The sequence below is a fragment of the Phymastichus coffea genome, unplaced genomic scaffold, assembly GCF_024137745.1.
Source record: "Phymastichus coffea isolate CEN01 unplaced genomic scaffold, Cenicafe_Pcof_1.1 PCOF00028, whole genome shotgun sequence".
Classification (NCBI taxonomy): domain Eukaryota; kingdom Metazoa; phylum Arthropoda; class Insecta; order Hymenoptera; family Eulophidae; genus Phymastichus; species Phymastichus coffea.
This window is the reverse complement of record NW_026706839.1, coordinates 2,133,880-2,150,150: the sequence shown is the minus strand read 5'-3', so window position 1 is coordinate 2,150,150 and position 16,271 is coordinate 2,133,880. Positions and strand designations below refer to the sequence as shown.

General features: G+C 31.0%; 2 protein-coding genes across 2 annotated transcripts; one reads left to right on the top strand and one right to left on the bottom strand.

Annotated features, from left to right (window-relative positions):
* The first annotated feature begins 6,284 nt into the window (after window positions 1-6,284).
* LOC131662815 (WD repeat-containing protein 55 homolog) lies at window positions 6,285-8,800 on the top strand. Its single transcript, XM_058932762.1, has 9 exons — window positions 6,285-6,530; window positions 6,672-6,784; window positions 6,950-7,072; window positions 7,177-7,417; window positions 7,485-7,667; window positions 7,734-7,807; window positions 7,877-8,043; window positions 8,120-8,337; window positions 8,424-8,800. Exons 2-9 carry the CDS (start codon window positions 6,757-6,759, stop codon window positions 8,680-8,682), a joined length of 1,293 nt encoding a protein of 430 aa, XP_058788745.1. The 5' UTR covers window positions 6,285-6,530; window positions 6,672-6,756; the 3' UTR covers window positions 8,683-8,800.
* A 56-nt stretch (window positions 8,801-8,856) lies between these two features.
* Window positions 8,857-16,119, bottom strand: LOC131662814 (cytoplasmic FMR1-interacting protein). The gene is made up of 19 exons (XM_058932761.1): window positions 15,992-16,119; window positions 15,433-15,649; window positions 15,174-15,353; window positions 14,849-15,030; window positions 14,267-14,791; window positions 13,967-14,171; window positions 13,681-13,895; window positions 13,479-13,609; window positions 13,228-13,398; window positions 13,061-13,143; window positions 12,767-12,835; window positions 12,059-12,132; window positions 11,585-11,990; window positions 11,314-11,513; window positions 10,715-11,244; window positions 10,533-10,627; window positions 10,232-10,470; window positions 10,017-10,164; window positions 8,857-9,942 (listed from the first exon to the last, which is right to left on the bottom strand). The coding sequence occupies exons 2-19, from the start codon at window positions 15,640-15,642 to the stop codon at window positions 9,730-9,732; spliced, it is 3,876 nt and encodes a 1,291-aa protein (XP_058788744.1). The 5' UTR covers window positions 15,643-15,649; window positions 15,992-16,119; the 3' UTR covers window positions 8,857-9,729.
* Window positions 16,120-16,271: the final 152 nt, after the last annotated feature.

The following is a 16,271-nucleotide window of genomic DNA, read 5'->3' as shown; positions in this document are numbered from 1 at the left end:
TAATTTAAGCACGTGTCGAGTTAATGTAGTCGGAAGTCTCGTAATGTGGAGCCAAAAACGGTCGACAGATATGTATAGTGAAGACAGTGCGAGTGTCTCTTACTTACTTCCTAAATAAACAAAAAGCACAGACGATTTTATCGGTCGTCTTGTCGTGCATTAACTGGATTAATCGAAATCGAATGGATTCAGATTGACGTATTTAAGACAAGATCGTTCAGCAATGCAAAAATCTTAAGACAAGCGTCTAAGCGAGTTTAAACGATAACATGTGAATAGTGTTTACTGAAATCATTAAATTTTTACACACACTCGCTTATTTAATAATTATAAATAAATAACTCTTAAATAAGTGTAAATGGTAAAGGATAATATGTGCTTGTGGTTGATTACGAAAAGAATCATTTTAGAAATCGTTACGCTAGTTAGTATTTTTTTGTTTTGCGAGAAAATTGCTGTTCGAAAGTTGCTCAATAAAATCTCTCGATGAGTTTGTATCTTCTGATATAAATAGTCTGTAAATATATACATATTTATCGAGTAAGGAAAAGGAAAGACTATTTGTAGAGAGAAAAGGAAAAACACGTTTTCCTATTAACAGTAACATTGCAAAATGAGGACTATTGAGTATTACACACGGTAATCGTTAAATGCGAATAATAGATATTTATGTTGACATTTTTTTCTTTATTTTACATTATTATATTATTCAATTTCATGTTACTAATCTCTATATTACTAAAATAGATACTTGCATACGTTAATGGATAATTTATTTCTAGTATGTTAAAATTTTTATCCAACTAAATAGCACAAATTAGCACTAAAAAGGTATTTTTCTAAAGTTTGGAACAACAAAATACGGGTATTTTAAACGTGAAAAATCCCCCCCCCCCGTGCCATCTAAACTACGCCTTTGTTGGCAATCACATGGGCGTGATGAGTCATTAGTAACAGAAGCAAAGAATAGTAAATCATGCTAATTGGCTTTAGCGATTCGGAAGCTTCATTATTAACGCTTATTTTCTTTTTTCTTTGTTTTGAGCATTCAATCAATATTAAAAAGTTAATTTTCAGTGAAATGTATATATAATAAGCATATTTGTAAGACCAAACAGCCTTAATATTTTTGAAGATCAAGTTTATTTTCCAAAACTGGGCATATATATGAGTCGAGGATGAATGTTTTCATAGATTTACTGCTGTTCCTAGAGATTTCTTTTTATTTACTAAAAAATTTGTGATTTTCTAAAAAAAATTTGAAAAGTTTGAATGATATATAAAATTAGTATTTTTTTAAAATAAAATTTCAAATCTACTTTTGAATTAAAGAATGCAAAAGTAGTTGAATTAACGAATTTTATCCTAACTTTTAATACTTCAAATGCAGTTTTTTTAATGAAATAATTTTATTGTCATCAAACTCATTAGTTTAAAAAAAACCGTTATTTTGTTAATGTAATGGGAATTTCTTCCGTTGTCCGAAAAATAAGATACAAGTCTTCAGAAATAGATACAAGTCTCTAAAAAGGCTTGATTGATTTATCAGTTAAATTTTTAGAAAATAACACTATTTTGATGAAACTTTCGAGCAGCAATATTCAGTTAAAGGAATGAATGTCTATCGATGAGAGAAATAAAAAAAAATAACAAAAGTAATTACACTTTAACAAGTGTCGCTTTATTACAAAGGCATCTGCCTGAATAAGGAAAAAAGTGATTGCGAGTAACCTTTTTAGTATTAAGCGCTAATCATTTTCTAATTCACAATATATATTAATAAATCTTCGACTTATCTTTTGTTGGTTCTTCTTTTCAGAAAGATATACATGAGACTTGTTAAGTAGATTCTATGTTGTTGTTTTTCCCTTTTTCTTTCATTTTTTTCTCTTGTTACTAAAAATGAACTGTAAGAAGTGAAACAGATGGTAAACACGCACTATACGTTTAGCATAATCAGTTTTATTTAACAATTATGTAAATGTCAACAAATTTGAAGTTTCTTTTTTTTCCTTTACACGCTTTTATTTAACACAACTAAGTTATTTACTGTAAATGATATAAAGTGTTCAAAATTTGCATTTTTATTGTATTATTGTGATTAAATTTTTCGAAACACAAACTGACATTATGTTGAAAATTACGGATTGTATACTATAATATGTAAAGGCGAATTTCGTGGTTGTTTTAATACATCTATTTTGTTATACTGCTAAACAAAGTTTTCAAAATTTTTTCCCATATTGCGGAAAATTAATATATTTTTTGAATTAAGAATAATCTACTTATATAAAATTGGAATTATTAATTTCATACAATATTTTTTTCATATTTATTCAAAATTTAATTTTTTTACAATTTTAAAGTTTATTGATTCGTTGCTGTATAAATAAATTAAAAATTATATCGGTTATCTTACAGTCTCGTAATAATACTGTAACATAAGTAATAATAGTATTTTTTTAAAGTATATTATAATGTTTTAATGAATCATATTTACGGTAACCATAATTAAATTTGTGAATAATGGATCTCATTGCATCACATATACTAAGTACTTAGAATCTCGTAAAACTTTTATCGTTTCAATAATAATCACGGTTTGGTAATCAAAGTAGTAGTTTTTAATTTCGATTGCAAAATGCACGATAAATTAAACAAAAATTATAACAATACCGATGAGTCGTTTTCTATTGAGAGTTAAAACTAATTGTAATCGTAATACTGAAAATTTTTTGTATAGATTATATTTCAAATCTTCCAATAAAAAATATTAGTTTTGTGAACTTTTAAAATTATAAATTTTCTCGAACCTTCATTAAATAGCATGAACTTGGAAATTTATGCAAAATATCTACACGTCAAGCAGCCTATTATGAAGAATTTAATATCAACCCAGAATGGTATTTTTGCTTATCGCTGAAACATTGATTGAAGCAATGTGGTCATAATTATGCAGATTGTTTATGGTTTTCAACATAGTCTTTTCATATTTTCATGTTTTTCATCTTTGCATTTTTGTTATAAATGTTATCTTATAACAAAAATGCTAGACAGTAATTTGACAATTGGTATGACTGATAAAGCATATATCATTTCTCTCGATCGAAGACTGTTAAAAGTATATCTTTCAAAGTAACAAAAAAAACAAACCTGTCAAGAAAAAAAAGCGTGGTAAGGATAAGAAAGTAATGAAACGCTTACTCGACGGATTGAGCGTTCAATCATGTAAAGCTGTATAATATTTGTTATTCGGTGTTGAACACTTTTTCCATATTCTGTATATATAACATACGTATATAAACGCGCATTATTAATCGATTAACGATCAATGTCATCAAATAAACAGAAAAAATCTTATCCGACTAATATTCATTACCTGGCATTACACATATACGTAAAAATGTATCAGTGATATGTCTAGGTATGTGTATAATTGAAAATAACGATGTATACATAGTTGCAGTTGATCGACAAGTGTGCGTGCGTATCGCGAGAGTGAAAGCATGTGCGTGTACGTTTAGCTGGCAAAGCAAAAATGATAAATAAACAACAAAAAAATAGCATGCTTGAGTTAATTGTAATTGCGTGTGTACGATTGATGTGTACATATTAAACATTACATCTACTATTACTACATGTGCGTAGTCGATTGGGAGCGAAAGCCCAATTTTGCGCGTGGACTAATTGACGAAGAGCGAGCAAAGATGGTGTGAATTAAAAGAAAAAAATTAAAAAAAAATAAAGTCGAATGCGAGTTATGCATGGAGACGAGGAACATGAAAGGATTATCGTTGCCAACCTTTAGTACGTTGCCAAAGTCCCTTATATGGGTTCGAGGAAAAAAGAGAAGTCAGCGTAATCGGCGGGCAAACGAAACTCTTGTGCCTCAACTCGAAAGAATTTAGTGCGTCCATGAAATATTTTTGCAAGGATCTCAGTCGTATCCTTCTGCCCATCTTTTCTGCTTGCTTGTGCGTACCTTCCTGTAATTTCAACAATGATAAAAAAGGGGAAAAAATTGGTTAGTTGTAGATTCTCATTGCTCATTATATTGATTCAGGACGTTTCATTGACGCACGATTGTTAACGGAAAGAAAAAACAACAACTCGAAGCTTTGCATTGCAAAGTTTCAATTTTTATTTGCTCTTTTGTATGTAAAATAAACAGATTTGAATGAATAATTGAAGTAAGCGAATCCAAGCGCAAGAGTTTCTAGCAATGCTTTTACGCGCTTCTTTACAGGGAGCTACATTTCTGGATTTTTAGTTACCCTAATAAGCAAAACAGTGCAAATGCAATAAAATAATCAAAGGAAACTCGATATTCCCTATGTATGCAATATATATTCTACTTGAAATCTAGACGCTTTGCTATTTTGTACTTTGTCTTTTAGCATATCGATTAAATAATCAATCGCCTCCAGAAAAGTATCTCCCGGCCGTCGTTAACTAAACTTTGTTACATTAATCCTTAACTAAAAGCGAATAAATAACATTCAAAAAGAATACTTTGATTCGCAAAAAAGATGATAAGATTTAAAAAAAAATTACGGACACAGAACATGTATTCATGTAAACTATTGTATAAAAATAATATAATAAAAACAATGGGGTTCAAGCATGAAAGAAGAAACAATCACAAAAAGAAAAACTATAAAAAAACATTTAACCTGGAAAAAATTTGAAAATACGTTTCACTATTTAAAAACAATAAGCAGGAAACAAAACAGAGAAAAGAGGCATTTTTTTTCTCCTTATTATGTATGACGAATGATGGACACTGAAGGGATGATATAAATAAAAAAATAAATAATTAATTTAAAAAATGTAGTGTCGCTGTATTGGCCTTTAACGCTATATATTTTATCTGCGACTCATAAAAGCTTTGTATACGGTACTGTGATATGTCGCTGTTTATTAATTTTTGTTGCACACGTTCGAATGAAGTCACACTACTATTGGAAAATGCAGCGCTTGTTAACTACAATTAAAGTAAAAAACGCAAAGAAAAACGGTAATGAAAGAAACAAAAAAATAAGTGGTATGCATGGAGGAGTATGTGATAAGAGACTTGTAGCGAGTGAAATCGAATGAGTGTGAGAGGAATGGATAGCGAGGAAACGCCCAAGAAAAAATTTAGCTAGTGTGATAGAGGATGACACAAGGAGAAAAAAAAACAATTTTTTGTGAGAAAACAAAAATAAAAATAACGAAAAATGCGTGCGAGGAAAATCAGGCTGAACGTTTTAAAAGTCGAAATCGTTAGATACTAGTAATCACCACATCCGGAAGAAATGAATCATCAGGCGACGATGAAGATATTTCTTCTCGTCGTTGTTCGATGCGCCAGAGCAATTCCTATGTTCGTGCGTTCCATATCTGCGAAAGTTAATAAAAGAGGAATAATGTTCTCAATAAATATTTTATTGCCCGATTTCATCATTCCCTACTTGTTTCCCTAATCCCAACAGCAATTTGTGGTCATTCGTATTTTTAATACATATGTAGAAACCTAATAATTTGATCATTTTCATAAATTTTAGTTATCATAAATATCAATATTTTATGATTTGTGAACAGATATTTAAATTTTATCATATATACATGGAAATATTTTTTATGTCGAAGAAAACACTACAAAAGTTATTTATTTTCATCGAGTAGTCTTCATTTTTATAAACAAGCATAACGAACCAATTTATTATTAAAAAATAAAAAATCTTTTGATTTCATGAATTGTGACTGTTTTATTTATGTTAATGCAAATTGATTCGTACAGAATGTGGCAGATGTAATTAAGATATAACAACAATGACGTGTGATAGTTGAAGCGCAATTGTTACAGTAAAAATAAATAATACTTTCATAAATTTACAATTAGTTTTTCAACTGTGGAACGTAAACGACATGCTACAATCAATTTATGCTTAAATGCCTTGTTAATCCATGTGCATGATTTCATCAGCGTGGTCGCTATACAGTATTAAGGAGACTATTAGGGTGTGTATGTGTGGTCTGTTAGGCTCGACGCTGGGTCAAGATAATACATAATGGCCAGTGATGCACTACATTTGACAAATGATATAGATTGAAGTAAACCGCTGGTCACTTTTCCTTAGTTCAGTAGCTTAAGGTTCTCACCAAATAAGATCCGAGGGTCAGAAAACCGCATGGTATTTTGCCACAGTCCGCTGTTTCGCTTTGTTTCAATTCCGTACTAACAATAGTTAAAAGTAATCTGGCAATAGCGTTGTGATATATCGGGGTCGGAACATGTAAACACAGTTGATTAGAAGAAACAAATATATAAATAAAAATAACGTTGATCTATAAAACTACACAAAATAACAATAACAATGAAAAAAGTTAATTTAGTAAATTAATTAGTTACTTTCTTCTAATCAACTGTGTTTACATGTTCCGACCCCAACATATTACAATAACATTGTGTCTATTGCCAGATTGCTTTTAACTATTGTTAGTACAAAATTGGAATAGAGCGAAACAGCGGACTGTGGAAAAATACCGTACGGTTTTCTAAACCCTCGAATCTTATCTGGAGAGAGCCAAAAGCGCAGTGTTGCCGCTCGAAAAATTTTTCTTAGGGTCCCTAGAAATTATTGCAAGTTTTCCAGTGGCAACGCTGCTTAATCGTCTATATTGGTTAGTTTGACTGACCACGGACGAAAGACCACGTGTGATTTGCAATTGTCATTCGAGCAAGTGTATTTGAATTGGGCACTATTATTAATTATGAAGACATATTCTGGATTTGTTGAAGGTAAAAGTAGGATTTCTTTTGTTATATATTTATCTTTTGTAAAATGATAACGACATAAATCAAAATAATCTTGAAGGTTATATTTGTGTTTTAATTTTGACAGTAGTTAAAATCTATTGATTTATTGTTTTTATATATGAAATCAGCAGTAATTAATTATTTTAGAAAATGAAGATACCGACGATTATGATAATAACCAATTAACCGATGATATAAATATATACGAGCTTAGTGACGATACGTCAACCTCTGATTCTGAAGATGAACTCTGTAATGCTCGTCAAAGAGGTGAATATTTTTATTTTGTATGGTGAAAATTATAGCTTTATCTGAATAACTTTGTGCATAAAATTTAAGCTAATTGTAATATTAAAACATTCGTTTTCTTGTAGAAACAAATGGTGCAAGACAATCTACATTTAATAGACCAAATGGTAACAATGAGGAAGACTCAGATAAAGAAGATGAGGAAGATGAAGATGAAGATGAAGTAGTAAAAGCTATTTTAAAATCAAAAGAACTTCACAAAAATCATCCTCCAAACATCATACTGGATGATATTATGGCAGATATCTGTTTTCATCCAAAAGAAAATTTGATTGCCTTAGCTAGTATTACTGGAGATGTTTTATTGTAGGTTTCAAAATATTTGTTATTATTTCAACATAGACTACAATTTTTATTTAATTATTTTTTTCAGGTATAAGTATGGTAATGAAAAAAATGAACTAAAATCAACAATAGAACTGCATGAAAGAGCTTGCAGAGACATTGAATTTAGTGAAGATGGTAATGTTTTGTTTTCAACTGGTAAAGACAAAACAATTATGTTGAGTGATGTTGCAACAGAAAAATTAATTCGACTTTATGATGAAGCACATTTGTAAGTAATATATCTATGATAATAAATTGATTAACCTTTTCTATAAAACTTTTTTAATATATTTAGAGATCCAATCTATTCTCTAACTGTAATAGATGAAAACTTATTTTCAACTGGTGATGATGAAGGAACAGTGAGATGTATGAATTTCAATTTTTAAATATAGTAAAACAATCATTTTGTAAGCTAACTCAAATATCCTATTGCAGTGTGGGATCGTAGAAAACAAGGGTCTACACCAGTATTTTCTTTAAACGAAATGGATGATTTCGTTAGTGCCATGATAACAAATGATGACAAAAAATATTTAGCATGTGCCAGTGGAGATGGTACTTTGACAACCTTGGGTATAGGGAGTAGAAAATTACATTGTCGAGTAAGAATATTTATTTACTATATACAACTTTTACTTTTTATTTCATATCATTTGAATATATTTTCTTTAAATTTAGACAGAAGATTATCCACAAGAATTAACGTGTCTTGGATTATTTAAACATGGAACAAAGATTTTGGCTGGTGGAAGTAAAGGAAACTTATTCCTCTTCAATTATGGTGAATTTGGGCTTCATTCTGATGAAATACCAAGCTTAACAAAGAAATCCATAAACTGCATGATACCAATAACAGAAACTATCGTAGTTACTGGTGGTGAAGATAAAATATTGCGGTACTTAAAATATTTTATATTAATTTATTTTTAATAAATTGCATCTAAATTAAATAAATTAAATGAAAGTACTCTTCTATTTTCAGGGCTACCAGTCTATTTCCTAATAGACAGTTAGGAATTGTTGGCCAGCACGATTTATCTGTGGAATGTTTAGATATTTGCAATGATGGGACTATCATTGCATCGTATTCTTACGATAATAGTGTTAAGTTTTGGAATATTAGTTATTTTGAAACCTTAAATGTATCAGAACCTATAAAGGGTGGAAAACAAAAACAAATTAAGCATAATTTACCTAGCAGTAAATTAGATAATGTATCAGACTTTTTTGCTGATCTGTAAAAAATAATGATTATAAATTATTAAGTATATAATGCTAGAAGTAAATCATTTTAATAAAAAGACCAAAAAATAAAACTTAAATTAAAAATAAAATCCTTTTTAGGTAATATGATTAAAGTACGATTTATTATATATATGTATACTTTTCATACAATAAGTTATGTGTTACATTCGCAAATATAAAATGCTTGGTAGTACAATGAAGTTTTTATAAATGTATTTACATCATAAATGCTTAACAAATATTCTTATCATAAAAAAAATAAAAATAGTTTCCCATCAAGGGTAATACTTTGTAGCAATATACTGAAAAGTATTACAAATGTGCAATTTTTTTCTTGTTTTCTTTTTTTAATAACTTATGAAATTCGTACCACTAATTTATAATTTTTCTTAACATCTAGGGATAAAATGTAACAATTTAATTCAATTAATAATTATATTACATACACAAAAATATCAGTTTGATTAAATATGAACTCAATCAACTGCACTAATGGCAAAAAAAATTCACCGATAGAAATTTTCAAAATACGAATTTCAAAATATTGGAAAAGCGTTATAAAATATTTTATTCAACCGTGACCCGTCTTAAAAAATGCATTTTTGACACCACATGCACAAAGTACAATGCACGCTCAGCCAAAAACGTGCACTCAAAATCGAACTTTGCACATGTCGTATCAAAAAATATCGTATGATACATATTTGGTAAAGAGATTCCCGTCTCATGTGTCATTTACGTCCGACGAAGCGGAAATTCACATGAGATAACAATCTACTTTCCCGCTCTTGTATCTTAATTATTATAAAATAACCTACGCATAATACTCTAAATATAGTGCGTGTGCATGAATTGAGAAGTGCGAGTAAATAAACATGTATAAATCTAAAAATTTGCTATGATCAAAAACTATTGCATATAAAAGAGATTATGCATAAACGTAAGGAGTTAGTCTAACGTATTTTGCACTAATTCAGATGGTTTACCTAGTTTTGGTAAAAGAGCATAGATAATAAACCTTCTAAAATTTGATTTGTAGCCATTTACGAATGATTGATTTGTCGTAAATATTCCGGAGCATGATAATGTTGTTGGACATGGGCTAATGATGGATGTATTGGCGGTGGAAAACACCTTACATGTTCCACACTGGAAGCATCACTGTCACCGCTCTTCAGATACTTATTCAAAACGGCAAATATTTGGGAATTCAATACCTGAAACCGCCTGATTCTATCAACCATACGTTTCAAATGCTGAAAAATAATTAAAAATGTAAAAAAAAAAAGAATGTTGACTTTACCCCTCATGCATTTTAAATAATACTTACAATTCCTTTGACATGTTCATCTTTTCCATCAACACGTTGCACTCTTAAAATGTGGTAACAAAAGTCCAAAGCTTCAAATCGTCGTTGCTGGCCAAGAAGAGTTATCATTGCACACCCAGCCCAGTGTAAGCCTTCACCAAACAATTCCCTAAAAAATTCAACCAAATTAAATAGTATTGTAAGTTCAAACGTTATATTTGCGTGTGTGTACTCACTCTACTGTAAATTCAGTCTCTCCAACTGGAATGCAATAGACAAATTGAAGAGCGCTCCAAAGTCTATGAAATTCAGTACACTCATCTATATTCATCACGCCGTTGGCGGGTGGCGGTCCTACCCAAACTGGATCATCCAAAAAACTACGCAGTCGACTTAATACAACTTCAAAAATTGACAAACCGCAACAGAGCCTTTCACGTGTTAATAAGTCTCCTTCTCTGGCAATCATTGCTTGCTGCAATTGCCATTATATTTAAAATGAATTCTGAATAATTACATGGATCATTAATAACTTACCTTTGCTGTTCCAAACTTGTCTACATTTGGCACAATCTGAAGTGCTCCATATTTGGCTTCTAATCGCTTTTGCTTCGTTTCTGGTTTTTCTCCTTCTAAATCGTTAAAAAAAAAAGAAAAAAAGAAAATTTAACCTATACAAATAAAAATTGCAAAACGAAGTTTGTCATCGAAAAAAATACCTTTACAGTAGGGTCTAGGCAAAATATTTTGGAAAGGTGCAGCGTGCATCAAATCACAAACCTCCTCCTGTGAAAGAGCTTGTTCCATCAGCAAACAAAACAGAATAGTATTCCCAAATTCACGGAAATTATGAAACAATTCAGTCTTGGCATCTGGATACTGCACAATATCGTTCAATTGTGCGTGGTAATAACCAAGAACACCCGGTGATCCGTAGTCGTATCTCGGCAACTTGCAAACTTTTGGCATGGCTTCCATTAGGGTCTTAGTGAATTGTAAAAGACTGCCTTGAATGAGAGACTTGACAATTTTTAAAAGTTCTTCCATTACGACAGCGATACCCTGATAGCCAAGAAGTTTGCACATCGTGCGGAAGTGATATGGACCAACGAAACCGGTAAACTGGCCGTATTGCGTGCTGTACGCGAGATTCAATTGTTTACTACCCCAGAGATAGTGATGAGACATTTGTGGATGTTTGTCGCGATGGACTGGTTGTACGAATTGAAGACCACGACATTTCACAAATCTATCAATAAAAAGAACTAAGTATTTAAGTATTTTGTAATTTTTTTTTGATTTAGTTATAAATATTTACCTATTAGTAGCAGCGTTGTAACAATAATTCGGCAAAAAGTCATAATTTAATTCCCAAAATACATGCAAGGTGATACGACCATATGGTGCTAGGACATTGTGATTGGCTTCTCTAAACATGGCATCATATTCATCTAACGCTAGCCACTTGGTTAGGAGCTTATGTGTCAAACGATTGACTTGCAATAAACCTTCTAATTCCTAAAATTATAAATGTCGAAATCAGTCGTCTATAAGAAAAATTTCGTTAACTTTTATAAAAATCAACTTACAACAACTCCAGTAATATCTCCAGATTCGAATTTACTGATAGCTAAATCCAAAGACTTCTGCATATCGGCATTGATTCGCTGTGTAATTAACTTATTTAAATCGATACTCCTACCAAGTAATTGAACATTTCGCTGCTTTAAAAGAGTTTCGTACCGATTGGCACGGGGATAAGATAAAATGTAAGCACCAGCAGCAATACATTCTACTCGGAATCTTTTATCCAATAAAATACTAGATGCAAGCTGCTTGTAGTGGGCGAATATCTGTTCACTTAGCTTATAAACAAACTGATCGAAGCACAGATTAACCTCCGCTTCCACTTCGTCGTAGAGAAATTGTTTCCGGAAAATTGTTAGCGCATACAAAGCGCTATCGTTGTACAAATCCAACGGGTACAATACATACCTGGAAGTATTCAAAGAAATATGTAGAATAGATTTTTGAAGCCGAGGAAAAATTTATTTAATACTAACTCCATCATTGAGGGCTCTTTGCTTCGAAGTATGTGATCGGTTAAAATCCATGGCATTGACATTTCAATTGGGAACTGTAAAAAAGAAAATGGAACAAAAATTCTTTAGAACTAATAAATTTTAAACGTAATTAGCAGTTAGTATTAAAAAACCAGACGATAAAAATCTAAAAAAGATATTAAAAAAATTATATACTTTTTACATTACATCTATGATAGCATTTGAATCATAATGACCGTAAGTGCATCATAACAAATTACTTTCAGTCATTATTTTTCCATTCGCTACGAATCAATCAATAAAATCACATTGATTGATAGGTAATCAGACAAAAATATTATATAAAAATATTGTATTAATCTTAAAACCATATTATCATCAACACCAAACATGAATTATTACTCTTGTACGTGTAGATTGTAGTTAATTGCTATAAGTTTGTAATAATCGCTCATAAAATCATACAGAACATAAAAATTACAAATTATACTCAAACATGAGGGATACACCTCTGGTACAAATTATTTTGCTTAAAAAAATATTTACAAATTATGTGAGTAATAGAATCAATAAAATTAAACAAAAAGAACACTCAGTGCAATTCATAAATATCCAAATCCCAGTCGTGCAGTTTTGATGTCGTGGAACTACAAGTAAAAACGTGTCTACCCCCTACAATGAGATGAAGATTTGAAGCCAATAGAATACCTGAATGCGCTTCTCCATGGTGATCAAATCGCTGCATTCTTCGTTATGTTGGTGTCGAACTTGGCATTTCTAGTCATGAAATCAGTTTAGAGATAGTAGCAAATATTGAGCTTAGCAGAAAAAACTTATTGCGATAGAAGTTCACGATTTATGAATAGAAAGATTTTAAAGCGGAAAAGCGACGCAGCAAAGGATATGGTAGAACTTTCATTAGCCTTCCATTAAGTACTTGACCGCTTATTGAATAATTTCTTTCAATTATTACGACTTGACAGTAATTAATTTTATTCTTACCTGTATTTTACGACCCATGGTCATTTCCAAATAAAATTCCCTGTACCATAGTTGTGACAAGTCGCAACAATTTTGTAAAGATTCTATAAGAAAAAATGAATATAAGTTAGATTTTAAATCCAACAGTTTAATTCTATGTAAATTTAAATAGAAAGCTTGTAACATACCACTAAAATTCAATAGATAACTCCAATAAAAACTAGTTTTGTGAAACTGATCAATTTGTACAAGATATTGTCCATCAATATCCTTTCTGAGCGTTCGCTTGCCACCACTTTTGTCTGCAATCAATGACTCTAACATCGTGCGCACCATATAAAGTTGAGTTGAGGATGGACCTTTAATAAGGAAAAGCATAAAATGAATGAAAAGTTTTGAGTAAACCATTTCGTCAATTATTAATTTATCAAAAACTTACCAACTTTCCTTCTTGGAACTTTAATACCAAATCCATTATCTGGATCTTTCTTTCCTTTCAAAGCAGGATCCGCTGTAGGTTCTACACCAAAATGCCAGTCAGCGCACGTTTCTCTTACAGATACGATGATACTGTAAGTAAATCAAATAACAATATTCAAAAAATTCTTATGTAATAATTGCCTCTGTGTATTAATACGAACCTTCTAATTAAATCTTTCTTATTTTTTATTGCTTTCCGTAGAGGTTCGCGAAGCATCAACTGAACAAAATCTTGTAATTCAGCATATATATTTCTACGAATTGCATCGACAAATACTGTTTCCATTCGTGCCATTAAAACTTGAAGACCTTTGATCATAGCTATTACTTCAATTAACGCGAATTTTTCTTCATCAGTGTAATTATAACGCGTGGCCTAGAAAGAAAAATGGGCTTGTTAGTAGTCGTTTATGGCAAATGCAATTTATAATTGCAATGCAAATTTACTCTTTCATATTCTTCAGCTTCTTGAGGACACTCTTTGTTCATATGGTGATCAGTCGGGTGTAAAAGCTTCCAACTGTACAACTCTGTTACAACACTAGTCCATTCAGATAATAATTGCAATCCTCTCAAAGCTAATTCAGCAGTGTCTCTGTTTTCAGAGTCACTTCCACAATCTTTGTATGTCGTAGTTACTTCATTACTATATCTACAAAAAGTGATTGATTTTAGAATTTATAACTTTTTTTAAAGAAAAATAAAAGAAAAAAAAATAATGAAATTTTCAGCTAATTCTATTCATACCTTGCTAATTCACTAATATATTTCACGTGGTCTTCACGAATTTGAGGTAAATGAACCATTAGATCAGATTGAGGGCTTATACTATTTGTTGATGATGACAATGGCCACTTAGAAGCATCAAAATGTTTTGATCGTTTAATATAGTTGAATGGAGCAATTTGCATATCTCCAAAAAGTGGCACCACTTCAAGATTTTTAAAAATTCTATCGATCCTATCTAATTTCAATTTTTTCTTTTGGTCTAACTTATTGATATTGCACAATTCACTATCCATGAGGAAAAGACCAAAACCCATGACTTTAACTAACATGTGCTTTTCATTTGGGGTAAGATACATTTTGGTTTCAAACATATGAACACATATATTTACTACATCTGCTAACAATTCCTCGTAGCCTGAAATTTTTTCTAAATTTTCCTTAACTGTATCTCTAATTTTATTTTGTGTTGCCAGAAACATTGATAAATTTTGAGATTCCTGAAGAGTTTGAGAGTCCGACATAACTTTTAAAAACTGAGCAGCTCTGTAATCACAGTATGAATTATATTTAATTCTAAAAAAAATAATATATAAAAATTACCTTCTATATGTGGAATAATCATTTTTTACGCTAGATTTCATATTTTTTAGTTCATCCAAAACAGCAAACATATTAATGAATTTACCCAATGTCAATAAATAAGCTTCAGAAACAAAGTCTTTTCGTTTCTCTTGATGGCACAAGCGTTTTACTTCAGCTGAAAACCTCTCTATTGCTTTCCTCTGTGAGATTATAAAGTAATGTGTCTGTTAGCATAAGCAGTTGTGTTTCTTTTATCAAATGATAATAACATGAATCATCAAAAACTAAAATGGAATGAGTCATGCTAAAATAAAATCAAACCTTGCACAAAGAGTATACTTACTTGAAAGTACATAAAATTTAATAACTTGTTAACCTCTGGTGCTAATACTTCAACTGTTTTTTCATAAATTTCAACTCTATTGGGTTGCTCATTGGATTTTGGTTGTGGTATAGCTCTTGAACAACATCGCCAAGTATAAAGCATAACAGCATGCTCCAATCCTTCTTCTAACAGTTCATTCTACAAAAAAGTATCAAGTTTTTAAATGTCTGTATTAAAAAATGAATTACTTCAATGTATTAAATAAATGTTCACATACCAAACTTGCATGAACTGTTGCCTCTTCTATATATTTAGCAATACCCGTAACAAAACCATTTCTGTCTTCGAAGTTTGTATCAAAATTAGCTTGATATACAACCGAACATGGTTGTGCCTCAATACAAGGCTGCTCATAAGGCAATGTGAACTCGTCAAGAACATCAACATTGGATAATGCATCTCCAAGTGTTACTTTATCAGTTGCCATGATTACCCTAAAAGAGCAAATCTAATTATAGATTTTTAATATGCAACTTTGACTAAATTTTATAGATAAAATGTCATAAAATTGTTTTCACTCCGTTTTCACCACGTATTCAGCAGCATGAGAGTAAGTTTGTAACAAGCTTAGTTCTGCATGATAAATACCTGTTTTTTAGTTTTTCACAATATATGCTTCTTATCTCAAACAAATCCGTAGTAAATCACAATAGGTTATGAATTTGGTTTATTTAGAAACGGAGTAAAAACATGCAAGCTAGCACGAAGTTTGCAAAAGAAGTCGACGAAAAAGTGATTGATTCTGTAATGTTACGATATGTAAGAATGAAGATTACCCGTTGTCGCCCTAAAAAGGGCTTTGCGTGGGAGTCTTCCTGCGAGAAATGATATTTAACTCCACCCTGAGCACAGAGCACTGTCAAAGCGTCGAGACGAGTAACATGGCGGTACAGCGGTAAAACTATCGCCTGTGTGTGTTGGCTCATATACTGCAACGCTGAATATATGTACCTATGTGATGTGGTGGTAGATTACGCGACAGGAGGTACTGTTATACATACTTAATTATTAATATAAAATTAGGAGTTAGGTTTGTATAGACATAACTGTTAAAGA